The sequence below is a fragment of the Oncorhynchus mykiss genome, chromosome 12, assembly GCF_013265735.2.
Source record: "Oncorhynchus mykiss isolate Arlee chromosome 12, USDA_OmykA_1.1, whole genome shotgun sequence".
In the NCBI taxonomy this organism is placed as follows: Eukaryota; Metazoa; Chordata; class Actinopteri; order Salmoniformes; family Salmonidae; genus Oncorhynchus; species Oncorhynchus mykiss.
The window spans coordinates 90,479,647-90,495,740 of record NC_048576.1 but is presented as its reverse complement, the minus strand read 5'-3'; the positions used below and the strand labels follow the sequence as shown (position 1 = coordinate 90,495,740).

Below are 16,094 nucleotides of genomic sequence, written 5' to 3'. Positions count from 1 at the left end.
AGACAGTAGGAAGGCAGGGTATACGACAGGCAGTAGGAAGGCGGGGTATACGACAGGCAGTAGGAAGGCGGGGTATACAATAGACAGTAGGAAGGCGGGGTATACGATAGACAGTAGGAAGGCAGGGTATACGACAGGCAGTAGGAAGGCAGGGTATACGACAGACAGTAGGAAGGCAGGGTATACGACAGGCAGTAGGAAGGTAGGGTATATGACAGGCAGTAGGAAGGTAGGGTATATGATAGACAGTAGGAAGGTAGGGTATACAATAGACAGTAGGAAGGCAGGGTATACGACAGGCAGTAGGAAGGTAGGGTATATGATAGACAGTAGGAAGGCGGGGTATACGACAGGCAGTAGGAAGGTAGGGTATACAATAGACAGTAGGAAGGTAGGGTATATGATAGACAGTAGGAAGGTAGGGTATACAATAGACAGTAGGAAGGCAGGGTATACGACAGGCAGTAGGAAGGCAGGGTATACGACAGGCAGTAGGAAGGTAGGGTATATGATAGACAGTAGGAAGGCGGGGTATACAATAGACAGTAGGAAGGTAGGGTATACAATAGACAGTAGGAAGGTAGGGTATACAATAGACAGTAGGAAGGCAGGGTATACGACAGGCAGTAGGAAGGCAGGGTATACGACAGACAGTAGGAAGGCGGGGTATACAATAGACAGTAGGAAGGTAGGGTATACAATAGACAGTAGGAAGGCAGGGTATACGATAGGCAGTAGGAAGGCAGGGTATACGACAGGCAGTAGGAAGGCAGGGTATACGACAGGCAGTAGGAAGGTGGAGGATGGAGAACACACAGCGTTCATACACTCATCATTATTTTATAGTGCGGGAGCACGAGGAGTGAGGGCTTTCTATTTCCAAACCAGAGCTTAGATCTGCAGTGTGTGTGTGTGTGTGTGTGTGTGTGTGTGTGTGTGAGACCTCACCTGGAAGCTATGAAAGGTGTCATGTCCAGCTCTAGAGGGAAGGAGACGTAGGTGGTGATCTTCCTCCTCAGTTTGGCAGAGTGTTCAAACCGCTACACCCCAGGAGGTAGGAGGGAGAGAAGAGAAGAGAGGGGGAGAGAAAGAAGAGAGGGGAAGAGGGAGAGAAAGAAGAGAGGGGAAGAGGGAGAGAAAGAAGAGGGAGAGAAAGAAGAGGGGGAGAGGAGGGAGAGAAAGAAGAGAAGAGGGGAGAGGGAGAGAAGGAAGAGAAGAGGAAAAAGAGGAAAGAGAGGGGGAGAGGGGAGGAGGGAAAGCGAGAAGGGGAAAAGAGAGAGAAGGGGGAAAAGAGAGAGAAGGGGGAAAAGAGAGAGAAGAGGGGGCAGAAAGGAGAGAGGGGGAAAAGAGAGAGAAGGGGGAAAAGAGGGGGAAACGAGAGAGAAGGGGGAAAAGAGAGAGAAGAGGGGGTAGAAAGGAGAGAGGGGGAAAAGAGAGAAGGGGGAAAAGAGGGGGGAACGAGAGAGAAGGGGGAAAAGAGAGAGAAGAGGGGGCAGAAATGAGAGATGGGGAAGAGAGAGAAGGGGGAAGAGAGGGGGAAAAGAGAGAGAAGAGGGAAAAGAGAGAGAAGGGGAAGAGAGAGAGAAGGGGGAAAAGAGAGAGAAGAGGGGGCAGAAAGGAGAGAGGGGGAAAAGAGAGAGAAGGGGGAAAAGAGAGCGAAGGGGGAAAAGAGAGAGAAGGGGGAAAAGAGAGAGAAGGGGGAAAAGAGAACGAAGGGGGAAAAGAGAGAAGGGGGAAAAGAGAGAGAAGGGGGAAAAGAGAGAAGAGGGGGAAGAGGGAGAGGGGTAGAAGGAGAGCAGAGGGGGAGGGAAGAGAGAGAGAGACATTATTTAGACTCCTCCCTGATCTTCTTGTCATTCTGAAGGGAGGGATTACGTGTGAGAAGTAGAGAGCTCTGTCAGACTAGAGCCCTGATGGTAAAAGATGGATCAGTCTGAAGAGAAGAGAGATTCCCACGTTCAGCATAGTCCTAGGAATATTTTAAAAAGCTTATGTATGGCTCCCCCATACTCCATAAATAAAACGTGTAGAAGGCTGTATGTGTGTGACTCTCTGTGTGTGTGTGTAGTGACAGTAATGGAAGGCAAATCTTTCCACACACAAAGCCTTCTACCAGTAGTTATAATGGAAAGTATAAGTATACAGTGAGAATGAAAAATGTAAAATGATATTTTCTTATATTCATATATTTCAATATATTTATTATATATTATTATACTTCATTATTATATGATAAGTTCTTATATTGTATTTCAATAGATTGTCCTTAGTGGTCCTCTTGTGATTGGCTGGGAGCAGAGAGGAGCAGAGAGAGACTCACTTTGAGATGGAAACACGCCACGATGGGGAGCTTCTTCATCGTCAGCTGTTTGGTGGACTCCTGGTAACTATGGCAACCGCCACATTTGATTTTGGCACTGCTTCCTAGATGCTCAGGCCGAGTGAACCTGCAGAAAGAGGGAGTGGAATATTAAGAGAAAGACAGGAGAGAGAGGGGGAGAGAGAACGAGAGATCTTGAGGAGAGAGAGAGAACGAGAGAGCATGAGGCGAGCGAGCGCGAGAGTATGAGGAGAGCGAGCGGGAGAGCATGAGGAGAGCGAGAGAGCATGAGAGCGAGAGAGCATGAGCGCGAGAGAGCATGAGCGCGAGAGAGCATGAGCGCGAGAGAGCATGAGCGCGAGAGAGCATGAGGAGAGCATGGGGAGAGAAAGCATGAGAGTGACAGAGCATGGGGAGAGAGCATGAGAAGAGAGCGAGAGAGCGCGGGGAGAGAGTACGAGGAGAGAGAGAGCGGGGAGAGAGCACGAGGAGAGAGCACGAGGAGAGAGCACGAGGAGAGAGCACGAGGAGAGAGCACGAGGAGAGAGAGCACGAGGAGAGAGAGCACGAGGAGAGAGAGCACGAGGAGAGAGAGCACGAGGAGAGAGCAAGAGAGAGTATGAGGAGCGCGAGAGAGAGCATGAGGAGAGAGAATGAGCGCGAGAGAGCATGAGCGCGAGAGAGCATGAGAACGAGAGAGCATGAGAACGAGAGAGCATGAGGAGAGCATGGGGAGAGAAAGCATGAGAGTGACAGAGCATGGGGAGAGAGCATGAGAAGAGGGGGAGAGAGCACGAGGAGAGAGAGAGCGGGGAGAGAGCATGAGGAGAGAGCACGAGGAGAGAGCACGAGGAGAGAGCACGAGGAGAGAGCACGAGGAGAGAGAGCACGAGGAGAGAGAGCACGAGGAGAGAGAGCACGAGGAGAGAGAGCACGAGGAGAGAGAGCACGAGGAGAGAGAGCACGAGGAGAGAGAGCACAAGGAGAGAGAGCGCAAGAGAGAGTATGAGGAGCGCGAGAGAGAGCATGAGGAGAGAGAATGAGCGCGAGAGAGCATGAGCGCGAGAGAGCATGAGAGCGAGAGAGCATGAGGAGAGCATGGGGAGAGAAAGCATGAGAGTGACAGAGCATGGGGAGAGAGCATGAGAAGAGAGCGAGAGAGCGCGGGGAGAGAGTACGAGGAGAGAGAGAGCGGGGAGAGAGCACGAGGAGAGAGCACGAGGAGAGAGCACGAGGAGAGAGCACGAGGAGAGAGAGCACGAGGAGAGAGAGCACGAGGAGAGAGAGCACGAGGAGAGAGAGCACGAGGAGAGAGAGCACGAGGAGAGAGAGCACGAGGAGAGAGAGCACGAGGAGAGAGAGCACGAGGAGAGAGAGCACGAGAGCACGAGGAGAGAGAGTATGAGGAGAGAGAGTATGAGGAGCGCGAGAGAGAGCATGAGGAGAGAGAGAGAGCATGAGGAGAGAGAGAGAGCATGAGGAGAGAGAGAGAGCATGAGGAGAGAGAGAGCATGAGGAGAGAGAGAGAGCATGAGGAGAGAGAGAGCATGAGGAGAGAGAGCATGAAGAGAGCGAGAGAATGAGGAGAGAGAGAGAGCATGAGGAGAGAGAGAGCATGAGGAGAGAGAGCATGAAGAGAGCGAGAGAATATGAGGAGAGCGAGAGAATATGAGGAGAGAGAGAGAGCATGAGGAGAGAGAGAGCATGAGGAGAGAGAGAGAGCATGAGGAGAGAGAGAGAGCATGAGGAGAGAGAGAGAGCATGAGGAGAGAGAGCATGAGGAGAGAGAGCATGAAGAGAGCGAGAGAATATGAGGAGAGCGAGAGAATATGAGGAGAGAGAGAAGGAAGGGTGAGAAAGGGGTGGAGGAAGAGAGAAAGAGGGAAGATAATACATACAGAGGGTACAGAGACAGATAAAGTAGAAACACACTGAGTGTACATAACATTAGAAACACCTTCCTAATATTAAGCTGCACCCCCTGAGAACAGCCTCAATTCCGCAGGGTATGGACTACAAGGTGTCAAAAGGGATGCTGGCCCATGTTGACTCCAATGCTTCCCATTGTTGTCTCAAGTTGGCTAGATGTCCTTTGGGTGGAGGACCATTCTTCATCCACACAGGAAACTGTTGAAAGTGAAAAACCCAGCAGCGTTGCAGTTCTTGACACAAACCGGTACGCCTGGCACCTACCTCCTACTCCCCGGATTCACCCGGTCAGTCTAAGGCATGGAGAGAGCAGGTGTTCCTAATGTTTTGTCCACTCAGCGTATAAAAAGACAACAGAATGTGTTTGTAGTGATACACAACAGGTCAGTTTCCATGGTTACACTGCCAGAGGCTGCACTATAATGCTAAGCAGTGACCAGACCACGCCTGTGGATGGAACAGTGAAGCCAACCGTTTTCTGTAGGGGGGAGGCCAACACTGATGGTCAACGATGTGACTGAGGACTGATACTGGCCATCAGCCAGAGAGAAAGACTTCACACACTGCAGCACATGTTCCCAAGACAAGGACCCCAGGAAGAAGAGCTGCTACTTGGCAAACGCTAAACGGAGACCTGAATAAACAAAAACAATCCAACCTCCACACTAGCATTCCACTAAGAATGCGTGCCCAACACATTGCTTGATTCCCAGTGCTATGCTAGGTGTGGCTATTGGAACAGACCCCAAGTGTGTATACTGTAACAATGTGTTCACCCCTCAGAATCAGCCCTGTCTGTGCCTTTAAGAGCCATGCTGCAGCAACCAGGCTGTGACTGGTGATGAAGTACAAGAGGAAGAGGAAGAGAGAGGAAGTGAGGACAGGTAACAGAGGAGATGGAAGATAAAGAGCAAATTGACATTCATTCAATTACAGACAGACAATTTAAAAAACAAATCAAATTTTAATAAACTCTCATATCTACTGGGTGAAATACCACAATGTGCCATCACAGCAGCAAGATGTGTGACCTGTTGCCACAAGAGAAGGGCAACCAGTGAAGAACAAACACCATTGTATACAGAGATATAATTTGAAATGTCTTAATTATTTTGACACTTTTGTAAGTGTAATGTTTACAGTAAATGCTTTATTGTTTATAATCCATTTCACTTTCCTTGGCAATGTAAACATGCGTTTCCCAAGCCAATAAAGCCCCTTAAAGTGACATTGTGAGAGATGGTGGCCCATATGAAGAGGAGAGAGGGACAGACATGGTGAAAGACCTGGGGACGGACAGTCGTTTCGTGTGCTCTACCTGCGTAGACAGTCTGTGAGCGTGGTGGCCCCTGAAAGATGGCTATCTCCGTTGACCGTTGAGCCGTCTCCCCCGGGGCTAAGGGGCCAGAAGGGAGTGGACGAGCCCGGCAGGTCCAGACTGATGTCCCAGAATGGGTCTATCGTGGTGGACACACCGCTAGAGGGGAGGGGAGACAGCCAATGAGATACATCATGTGTGTATGGGTGAGTTATGGAGGTAATAAAGACTGGTGTGTGTTGTTAGTAGTCATGGGGAAAGGGTGATAAATGGTCATGGTGCATAAGCTTTTATCCACACTGTGTGTGTGTGTGTGTGTGTGTGTGTGTGTGTGTGTGTGTGTGTGTACATACATTCGGTTCAGCCAAGCTCACCAGTTTGCAATTCAATCGAGTGATATAAAGATAGGTGGTTTTACATGTTAGGTATTTGTAACGCTATGCTTTGAGAATGAATGTAGTTTTAGCTGAGGAGCAGAGAATATATAGGTGGCACACACACACACACACACACACACACACACACACACACAGAGAGAGAGAAAGGGAATACAAGTGTTGATTAGTTATTGTGGGGCTATTACCACCGTCTCCGTCCAGTAGGGGGCTATTACCACCGTCTCCGTCCAGTAGGGGGCTATTACCACCGTCTCCGTCCAGTAGGGGGCTATTACCACCGTCTCCGTCCAGTTAGGGGGCTATTACCACCGTCTCCGTCCAGTAGGGGGATATTACCACCGTCTCCGTCCAGTAGGGGGCTATTACCACCGTCTCCGTCCAGTAGGGGGATATTACCACCGTCTCCGTCCAGTAGGGGGCTATTACCACCGTCTCCGTCCAGTAGGGGGATATTACCACCGTCTCCGTCCAGTAGGGGGATATTACCACTGTCTCCGTCCAGTAGGGGGCTATTACCACCGTCTCCGTCCAGTAGGGGGCTATTACCACCGTCTCCGTCCAGTAGGGGGATATTACCACCGTCTCCGTCCAGTAGGGGGCTATTACCACCGTCTCCATCCAGTAGGGGGCTATTACCACCGTCTCCGTCAAGTAGGGGGCTATTACCACCGTCTCCGTCCAGTTAGGGGGCTATTACCACCGTCTCCGTCCAGTAGGGGGCTATTACCACCGTCTCCGTCCAGTTAGGGGGCTATTACCACCGTCTCCGTCCAGTAGGGGGCTATTACCACCGTCTCCGTCCAGTTAGGGGGCTATTACCACCGTCTCCGTCCAGTAGGGGGCTATTACCACCGTCTCCGTCCAGTAGGGGGATATTACCACCGTCTCCGTCCAGTAGGGGGCTATTACCACCGTCTCCGTCCAGTAGGGGTATATTACCACCGTCTCCGTCCAGTTAGGGGGCTATTACCACCATCTCCGTCCAGTAGGGGGATATTACCACCGTCTCCGTCCAGTAGGGGGCTATTACCACCGTCTCCGTCCAGTAGGGGGATATTACCACCGTCTCCGTCCAGTAGGGGGCTATTACCACCATCTCCGTCCAGTAGGGGGATATTACCACCGTCTCCGTCCAGTAGGGGGATATTACCACCGTCTCCGTCCAGTAGGGGGCTATAATCACCATCTCCGTCCAGTAGGGGGATATTACCACCGTCTCCGTCCAGTAGGGGGCTATTACCACCGTCTCCGTCCAGTAGGGGGATATTACCACCGTCTCCGTCCAGTAGGGGGATATTACCACCGTCTCCGTCCAGTAGGGGGATATTACCACCGTCTCCGTCCAGTTAGGGGGCTATTACCACCATCTCCGTCCAGTAGGGGGATATTACCACCGTCTCCGTCCAGTAGGGGGCTATTACCACCGTCTCCGTCCAGTAGGGGGATATTACCACCGTCTCCGTCCAGTAGGGGGATATTACCACCGTCTCCGTCCAGTAGGGGGATATTACCACCGTCTCCGTCCAGTAGGGGGCTATTACCACCGTCTCCGTCCAGTAGGGGGATATTACCACCGTCTCCGTCCAGTAGGGGGATATTACCACCGTCTCCGTCCAGTAGGGGGATATTACCACCGTCTCCGTCCAGTAGGGGGATATTACCACCGTCTCCGTCCAGTAGGGGGCTATAATCACCATCTCCGTCCAGTAGGGGGATATTACCACCATCTCCGTCCAGTAGGGGGATATTACCACCGTCTCCGTCCAGTAGGGGGATATTACCACCGTCTCCGTCCAGTAGGGGGCTATTACCACCGTCTCCGTCCAGTAGGGGGATATTACCACCGTCTCCGTCCAGTAGGGGGCTATTACCACCGTCTCCGTCCAGTAGGGGGCTATTACCACCGTCTCCGTCCAGTAGGGGGCTATTACCACCGTCTCCGTCCAGTAGGGGGATATTACCACCGTCTCCGTCCAGTAGGGGGATATTACCACCGTCTCCGTCCAGTAGGGGGATATTACCACCGTCTCCGTCCAGTAGGGGGATATTACCACCGTCTCCGTCCAGTAGGGGGATATTACCACCGTCTCCGTCCAGTAGGGGGATATTACCACCGTCTCCGTCCAGTAGGGGGATATTACCACCGTCTCCGTCCAGTAGGGGGATATTACCACCGTCTCCGTCCAGTAGGGGGTTATTACCACCGTCTCCGTCCAGTAGGGGGCTATTACCACCGTCTCCGTCCAGTAGGGGGATATTACCACCGTCTCCGTCCAGTAGGGGGCTATTACCACCGTCTCCGTCCAGTAGGGGGTTATTACCACCGTCTCCGTCCAGTAGGGGGCTATTACCACCGTCTCCGTCCAGTAGGGGGCTATTACCACCGTCTCCGTCCAGTAGGGGGCTATTACCACCGTCTCCGTCCAGTTAGGGGGCTATTATCACCGTCTCCGTCCAGTAGGGGCTTATTACCACCGTCTCCGTCCAGTAGGGGGCTATTACCACCGTCTCCGTCCAGTAGGGGGCTATTACCACCGTCTCCGTCCAGTAGGGGGCTATTACCACCGTCTCCGTCCAGTAGGGGGCTATTACCACCGTCTCCGTCCAGTAGGGGGATATTACCACCGTCTCCGTCCAGTAGGGGGATATTACCACCGTCTCCGTCCAGTAGGGGGATATTACCACCGTCTCCGTCCAGTAGGGGGATATTACCACCGTCTCCGTCCAGTAGGGGGATATTACCACCGTCTCTGTCCAGTAGGGGGCTATTACCACCGTCTCCGTCCAGTAGGGGGCTATTACCACCGTCTCCGTCCAGTAGGGGGATATTACCACCGTCTCCGTCCAGTAGGGGGCTATTACCACCATCGGAGGGTCTGATTGTGGTTTGTGAAGTTAGCCTTTTTATAGGTATATCTAATCATGTAGTTCTGGAGTGAGTGAGGTAAAACAGAGATTATTCTAGAGATTATTCTAAGTATAATGGAGCCAAGCCTTGAGCACAAGCTACAAGACATAGTGAAGAAGTACTGTAGCTAAAGAGCTAACCTTACAGTCTCCTGGTATACGACAGGTAGCCTAGTGGTTAGGGTGTTGGGCTAGAAACAGAAAGGTTGCAAGATCGAATCTGTCATTCTGACCCTGAACAAGGCAGTTAAACCCACTGTTCCTAGGCCGTCATTGTAAATAAGAATTTGTTCTTAACTGACTTGCCTCGTTAAATAAAGGTAAAATAAAAACAAAAACATTCTGGAGCTAGCCCTACGGACAGGTATTCTGGAGCTATCCCTACGGCCAGGTATTCTGGAGCTAGCCCTACAGCCAGGTATTCTGGAGCTAGCCCTACGGACAGGTATTCTGGAGCTATCCCTACGGACAGGTATTCTGGAGCTATCCCTACAGCCAGGTATTCTGGAGCTATCCCTACAGCCAGGTATTCTGGAGCTATCCCTACGACCAGGTATTCTGGAGCTAGCCCTACAGCCAGGTATTCTGGAGCTAGCCCTACGGACAGGTATTCTGGAGCTAGCCTTACAGACAGGTATTCTGGAGCTAGCCTTACAGACAGGTATTCTGGAGCTAGCCTTACAGCCAGGTATTCTGGAGCTATCCCTACAGCCAGGTATTCTGGAGCTAGCCCTACGGACAGGTATTCTGGAGCTAGCCCTACAGCCAGGTATTCTGGAGCTGTCCCTACGGCCAGGTATTCTGGAGCTAGCCCTAGCCAGGTATTCTGGAGCTAGCCCTACGGCCAGGTATTCTGGAGCTAGCCCTACGGCCAGGTATTCTGGAGCTATCCCTACGGCCAGGTATTCTGGAGCAATCCCTACGACCAGGTATTCTGGAGCTAGCCCTATGGGCAGGTATTCTGGAGCTAGCCCTACAGCCAGGTATTCTGGAGCTAGCCCTACGGCCAGGTATTCTGGAGCTATCCCTACGGCCAGGTATTCTGGAGCAATCCCTACGACCAGGTATTCTGGAGCTAGCCCTACGGACAGGTATTCTGGAGCTAGCCCTACAGCCAGGTATTCTGGAGCTATCCCTACGGCCAGGTATTCTGGAGCTAGCCCTACGGACAGGTATTCTGGAGCTAGCCCTACGGCCAGCTATTCTGGAACTAGCTTCTGTGTTGTGTGTGGCCAGGTGTGGCTGAGCCCGGATAGCTGTGTTGCACTGTGTAGAGTGCAGTTGAGTGCCCTAGAGTACAGTGAGCTCTGTGTAACAGGACAGCCCAGCATCTAGAGAACCTCCTCTCAACAGCAGCTTCACCAGGAGGGGAGGACATGACTTAAATATGAGAGGAGTGCAGTGAAGGGGCAGTGTTGGGAGACTGGTAAAGATGAGAGCAGGTTAGAAAAGGGTCACTCCAGACTGATAAATCAGGGTAGTGTTGGGATGGAGGGAGGTAGCTGAGATCAGAGGGAGAAGGGTGAGGGAGGAGGGGGTAAGATGGAGGAGGATGCAGAGGAGAAGAGGGAGAAGGAGGATGGGAGGTGAAAGCAGAGGAAGGGAGTTCTTGCCTCTTGGCAATGTAGGAAGTCCTTTGAGAGGATGTCAAAATGTCAAACGTGAGTATTTTACCAGTCTTGACACATACAACCTTCACTTTCTTCCACACTCTCTCACACCCCCCCCCCCCCCCCCCCACACCCAGATTTTAAACATGGGGGATGTTGGCTAGTGGAAGGAACACGGAATGAGGCACACACTTACTGGCAGACTTGACAGGTGACGTCTGATTGGAGTCCGCCAGTGAAAATTTGGTCAATGATGCAGCTACAGTGGTTTGGATTGTTGGCCTTCTTCCCGTTGTCGTCTCCTAGGTAACAGAACACAGAGACAGATGGAGAGCGAGTACACATCAACACAGTGGACACCTTTGCACTTTTAAAGGACTCTTTCACTCTCTCGCCTCCCCCCCCTTCTCACTGTCTGTCACCCCCTCCCACTCTGTCCCCCCACTCTCTGTCACACCCCCCACCCCTCGCTCTCTCCCCACTGCAGTGAAGCCTGTCTAGCACCTCTAAACTCCCTCTACAATTCTGGCGAATCAGAGGCCTCCTTACTGCCAGGTCCCTCCCTCTGTGTCATGGCGGTGCAGTGGGGCACATTATCATTCCACCCCACAATCCTCTCGGTCCCTTCGGTGCGTGGCATTGTCACTTCCCTTCAATCTTCCCCTTCAGTACATTTCCACTGGTGCTGAGTGCGGACAACACACTGCATTATGGGTAGATTTGACACAGACGTGTCTCCTCGGCTAAAGTGGAGTTTTAATTGACACGACTGAGGATTCAGAGCATGCAGAATTTATGCAGGCAGACAGACGTGACAAATCGGTTCTCTCTTATAACCTATTTGAACTGTAGGGGAACAGATTATTCCCTTTTTAACCAGACGATTACAGTGTAGATCTCATACATTTATCATCCATTTTGTCTTGATGAAACCCACTTTGGTCTCTATTCCGCTAGAAGAATCAGAACATCTCTGTTCAGTTACACTGAAGAGATACAATATAGCTCAACCTCAGTGTCACTTCTCTTTAACAATAACACAGTACTATTGTGTATTTATCAGTAAGTTAAGTGAAACTTTCCCACAGTATTTAATTAATAAGTCAGGACAGCGATACTTACGGGCGGTGTCTCCTTTACAGTGGCGGTGCAGCACGTCCAGCGCTGCGATGAGGAACTCGTGGGCATCCTGTTGCTCGTAGCCCGCTAAGTGACGTGCGTGAGTCCACACCAGGTGCAGCAGCCGGAAGGGAATGTGGGGCCAACGGTGGCCCGAGTAGAACTGTGGAGAGAAAGTAGGAAATGGGGAGAACAGGGATTTAATATCTGGCAGCCATGTTGTTAAATGTACCTAGACTCAACTTGTATCTTCTTTGTACAGCTGAGACCTTAGCACAGGGTTTCAAACCTTTCTGGGCCCGTGACCCCATTTTGATATTTAAAACATTTCATGTGTTGTAGTCAATGGACAATGTTTACTTTTTTATTCGGAGCTTTGACAGTCTATTACAAATCCGTTTACAGTACTATGACGGTCTATTACAGATCAGTTTACAGTACTATGACGGTCTATTACAAATCAGTTTACAGTACTATGACAGTCTATTACAAATCAGTTTACAGTACTATGACGGTCTATTACAAATCCGTTTACAGTACTATGACAGTCTATTACAAATCAGTTTACAGTACTATGACGGTCTATTACAAATCCGTTTACAGTACTATGACAGTCTATTACAGATCAATTTACAGTACTATGACAGTCTATTACAGATCAATTTACAGTACTATGACGGTCTATTACAAATCCATTTACAGTACTATGACGATCTATTACAAATCCGTTTACAGTACTATGACGGTCTATTACAAATCCGTTTACAGTACTATGACAGTCTTTTACAAATCCGTTTACAGTACTATGACGGTCTATTACAAATCCATTTACAGTACTATGACGGTCTATTACAAATCCATTTACAGTACTATGACGGTCTATTACAAATCCGTTTACAGTACTATGACAGTCTATTACAAATCCGTTTACAGTACTATGACGGTCTATTACAAATCCGTTTACAGTACTCTGAATGTATTTCTAACTGAAGGAAGTATGGTTTGAAGTGACTGAAATGCATCAGAAAGGTATTGGGAAGTTCAGAAGATGCTCAGGCAATCATTTTGCTTGATCTTCTAAGTAGAAAAGAACATCAAATGCTATTATTTGTTAGTGAATGCTAGTTACTGAGCTTCCAGAGAGGGTGGGTCAAACCAGACTGCTGAATCTCCAGGTTGCTATGGGGATTGGATGACTGACAGTCTAGGTCAGGGTGTGAGATGTAGAGAACACCATAATGAAAGGAGTGCTCTGCTTGAATGCACAACCAAGCCCTGCCTATTACGGCACACACACACACACCTTTAATCTCCTGACTCTCCTTCTGAGGCCTGATTGAGATTTGAGGAAATCACGCACGCACTAACAAGCTTATATCTTGTATCTTACAGGCTCTTTGGTCCTCCGCTGCAGCTTGAAGCAGTCTGACAAACCAAAGAGTCTATAAAAAGGAAGACAGGGAGGAGCTGATCAAAGACCAACTCCTCCCTGGCTGAGAGGAGCTATGTGTGGGTACAAAGTCAGAGGAACAGCCCCTCTTTCCTGGTACTGATAATGGTGCTGCATGCTCCAGGTTCAAAGGGAAAGAGGAACGCGTGGAGCAGGAATGAACAATGTGATTGGGAGAGAGGGAAGAGAAGTGTGTGTGAGCGTCTGGCTCTTAGGGACAAGAACAAGGATATGCTCTCTAGCTGAATAGTTCTCAGCAAGCACAAAGTTTGTTCTGAAACTTTTATTCTAGTTCCCATTGCAACATGACAAATATTCTCCAAGGGTATGCTTTTCACTTTTCTCCTTGGTCTACTCTAGACACCAGTTCATTCACCATTCACGGTCACATCTGAACACCTGATTCAACTTGTCAACTCATCATCAGGCCCTCAAGGAGTTGAACCAGGTGTTTGTTTATCTGGGGCTACACCAGAAGTGTGTACTGTTGGGGTGGTGGAGGAGTGGAGTTGGGAACCACTGACATAGCTTTCCCCTGGATTCACTTGGTCGGTCTATGAGCCCTTACTGATGTCACTTGTTAAATCCACTTCAATCAGTGTAGCTGAAGGGGAGGAGACAGTGTAAAGAAGGATGTTTAAACCTTGACTATGTCATGGAAAGAGCAGGTCTAACATTCTGTACACTCAGTGTATACACACACCAGAGAGTGGGGGGGTGTGAGGAGACACCTGAGCACCAGTTCTATAATGATCAGGGAGCATTGAGTTTAGTAGATGTAATCTAACCAACTGACTGTACTAAACACATTCAGAACTGTGAACGATTGGTAAGGAGCCTAGCATTTAGAGATAAGTATGGAGACAGACCATCCCCCCACCCTCACACAGACTGGTGAGTTGAGTTTAAACAAAATGCCAAATACTGTAGCTGTATAATACAACAGGGCATTCTGGTTGAACTCTGTTCATTTCTCTCAGACATAGTGGTTTCCTTCCAGCTCCACAACGCAGTGATCCAGTCAGTGACTCCCTTTGCAGTCAGTCTGTTAGTCTGGGAGAACATTCTGTTTTGATGTGGTTAGTCATTCCATTTCTATGTCTGACTGGTTGTAATTCTGTCTCATATGTTTTCCTTTGGCCTCCCAAACCCCTAGAAGACTGCATTTGACCGACCTAGTGTTGCAACATTCCAGTCTTTCCCAGAAATCCCTGTTGGAGGACTCCCTCCCTGATTATTCCTTCCTGATTCCGGGAACTGGGATTCTCCAACAACAAACATTTCTGAAAAACCTGGGAATTTGGGAATTTTTTACGGAATTGAGCAGATTGCCACCCTATCCCCCCAGCTCCGGCCTTACCTCCTGAAAGAGCTGTGACATCTCACACACCAGACAGGAGTTGGACTGCATCTCACACTTGTGCCTGTCGGACAGGAAGAAGTCGCGCAGCAGGGGGGTGTGGGTGAGGGCCTGGACGATGCAGTTCATGAAGCACGTGTTGCCCAGGTTGATCAACCCTCGTAAACCTGACGGGAGACGGGGGGGTTTAGAGAGAGAGGGGGAATGTGAAAAAGTAGGCCCATCTTCAGGACAAACATTCAAGAGAAGCACAGCTCTAACAGTCACATCTCCTGTAACAGAGATGAGGACATTACGCTCTAACATTCACATCTCCTGTAACAGAGAGGAGGACATTCACATCTCCTGTAACAGAGAGGAGGACATTATGCTCTAACATTCACATCTCCTGTAACAGTGAGGAGGACATTAAGCTCTAACATTCACATCTCCTGTAACAGAGAGGAGGACATTACGCTCTAACATTCACATCTCCTGTAACAGAGAGGAGGACATTACGCTCTAACATTCACATCTTCTGTAACAGATAAGACATTACGCTCTAACATTCACATCTCCTGTAACAGAGAGGAGGACATTACGCTCTAACATTCACATCTCCTGTAACAGAGAGGACATTACGCTCTAACATTCACATCTCCTGTAACAGAGAGGAGGACATTACGCTCTAACATTCACATCTCCTGTAACAGAGAGGAGGACATTACGCTCTAACATTCACATCTCCTGTAACAGAGAGGACATTACGCTCTGACATTCACATCTCCTGTAACAGAGAGGAGGACATTAAGCTCTAACATTCACATCTCCTGTAACAGAGAGGAGGACATTACGCTCTGACATTAATTTACTTTATTTGACAGGGACAAAGACAAGTAATAAACAGTTTTGTAAATGTGCTAAATTTCGCTAGCGTAATCAGCCATGGTTTGGGCTAGCGTAATCAGCCATGGTTTGGGCTAGCGTAATCAGCCATGATTTGGGCTAGCGTAATCCAGCCATGGTTTGGGCTAGCGTAATCAGCCATGGTTTGGGCTAGCGTAATCAGCCATGGTTTGGGCTAGCGTAATCCAGCCATGGTTTGGGCTAGCGTAATCAGCCATGGTTTGGGCTAGCGTAATCAGCCATGGTTTGGGCTAGCGTAATCCAGCCATGGTTTGGGCTAGCGTAATCAGCCATGGTTTGGGCTAGCGTAATCAGCCATGGTTTGGGCTAGCGTAATCAGCCATGGTTTGGGCTAGCGTAATACAGCCATGGTTTGGGCTAGCGTAATCCAGCCATGGTTTGGGCTAGTGCAGATAAAAGCTGTGGTCCACCACAAAGGCCTGTGTGAACAGATCAGGTGAGGCCCAGTGTGGAGCCCTGGGACTGGTCCAGCCTGTTTGGCCCAGGAATAGAGCTCTCGGCTGGGGGTTAAACTCTCCAGACTCGACCCACTCCACACACCCCGAGAAAGCTGGGCTGGCCTCTCTACGAGTGTTTCATTACAGTGAGAGGGGGGAAGAGAACAAAGTAGGAAGACTGAATGAACTCTACACAATCAAGCGAGATAACTGCAGAGAGGAAAAGAGATTGAAACAGAGGCGTAAGTAAGTTTGAATCTACAAAGAGTTTGAGTTGAGTTGAGTTTGAGAAACAGAGAGCGTCTGAGAGAAAGAGAGAAGAGACCATCCTTGTTGTGTG

The 16,094-nt window shown here is 49.7% G+C and overlaps 1 protein-coding gene across 2 annotated transcripts in view; it reads right to left on the bottom strand.

The window, feature by feature from the left end:
- Positions 1-16,094, bottom strand: part of LOC110519293 (ubiquitin carboxyl-terminal hydrolase 22-like) — a 73,939-nt gene that overhangs the window by 10,248 nt on the left and 47,597 nt on the right. For both annotated transcript variants that reach the window (XM_036939139.1, XM_036939140.1), the window contains 6 exons: positions 14,412-14,578; positions 11,605-11,764; positions 10,679-10,784; positions 5,568-5,726; positions 2,321-2,447; positions 949-1,040 (listed from right to left, as the gene is read on the bottom strand). In XM_036939139.1, coding sequence (XP_036795034.1) covers positions 949-1,040; positions 2,321-2,447; positions 5,568-5,726; positions 10,679-10,784; positions 11,605-11,764; positions 14,412-14,578 — 811 coding nt within the window. The remainder of the gene's footprint in view (positions 1-948; positions 1,041-2,320; positions 2,448-5,567; positions 5,727-10,678; positions 10,785-11,604; positions 11,765-14,411; positions 14,579-16,094) is intronic.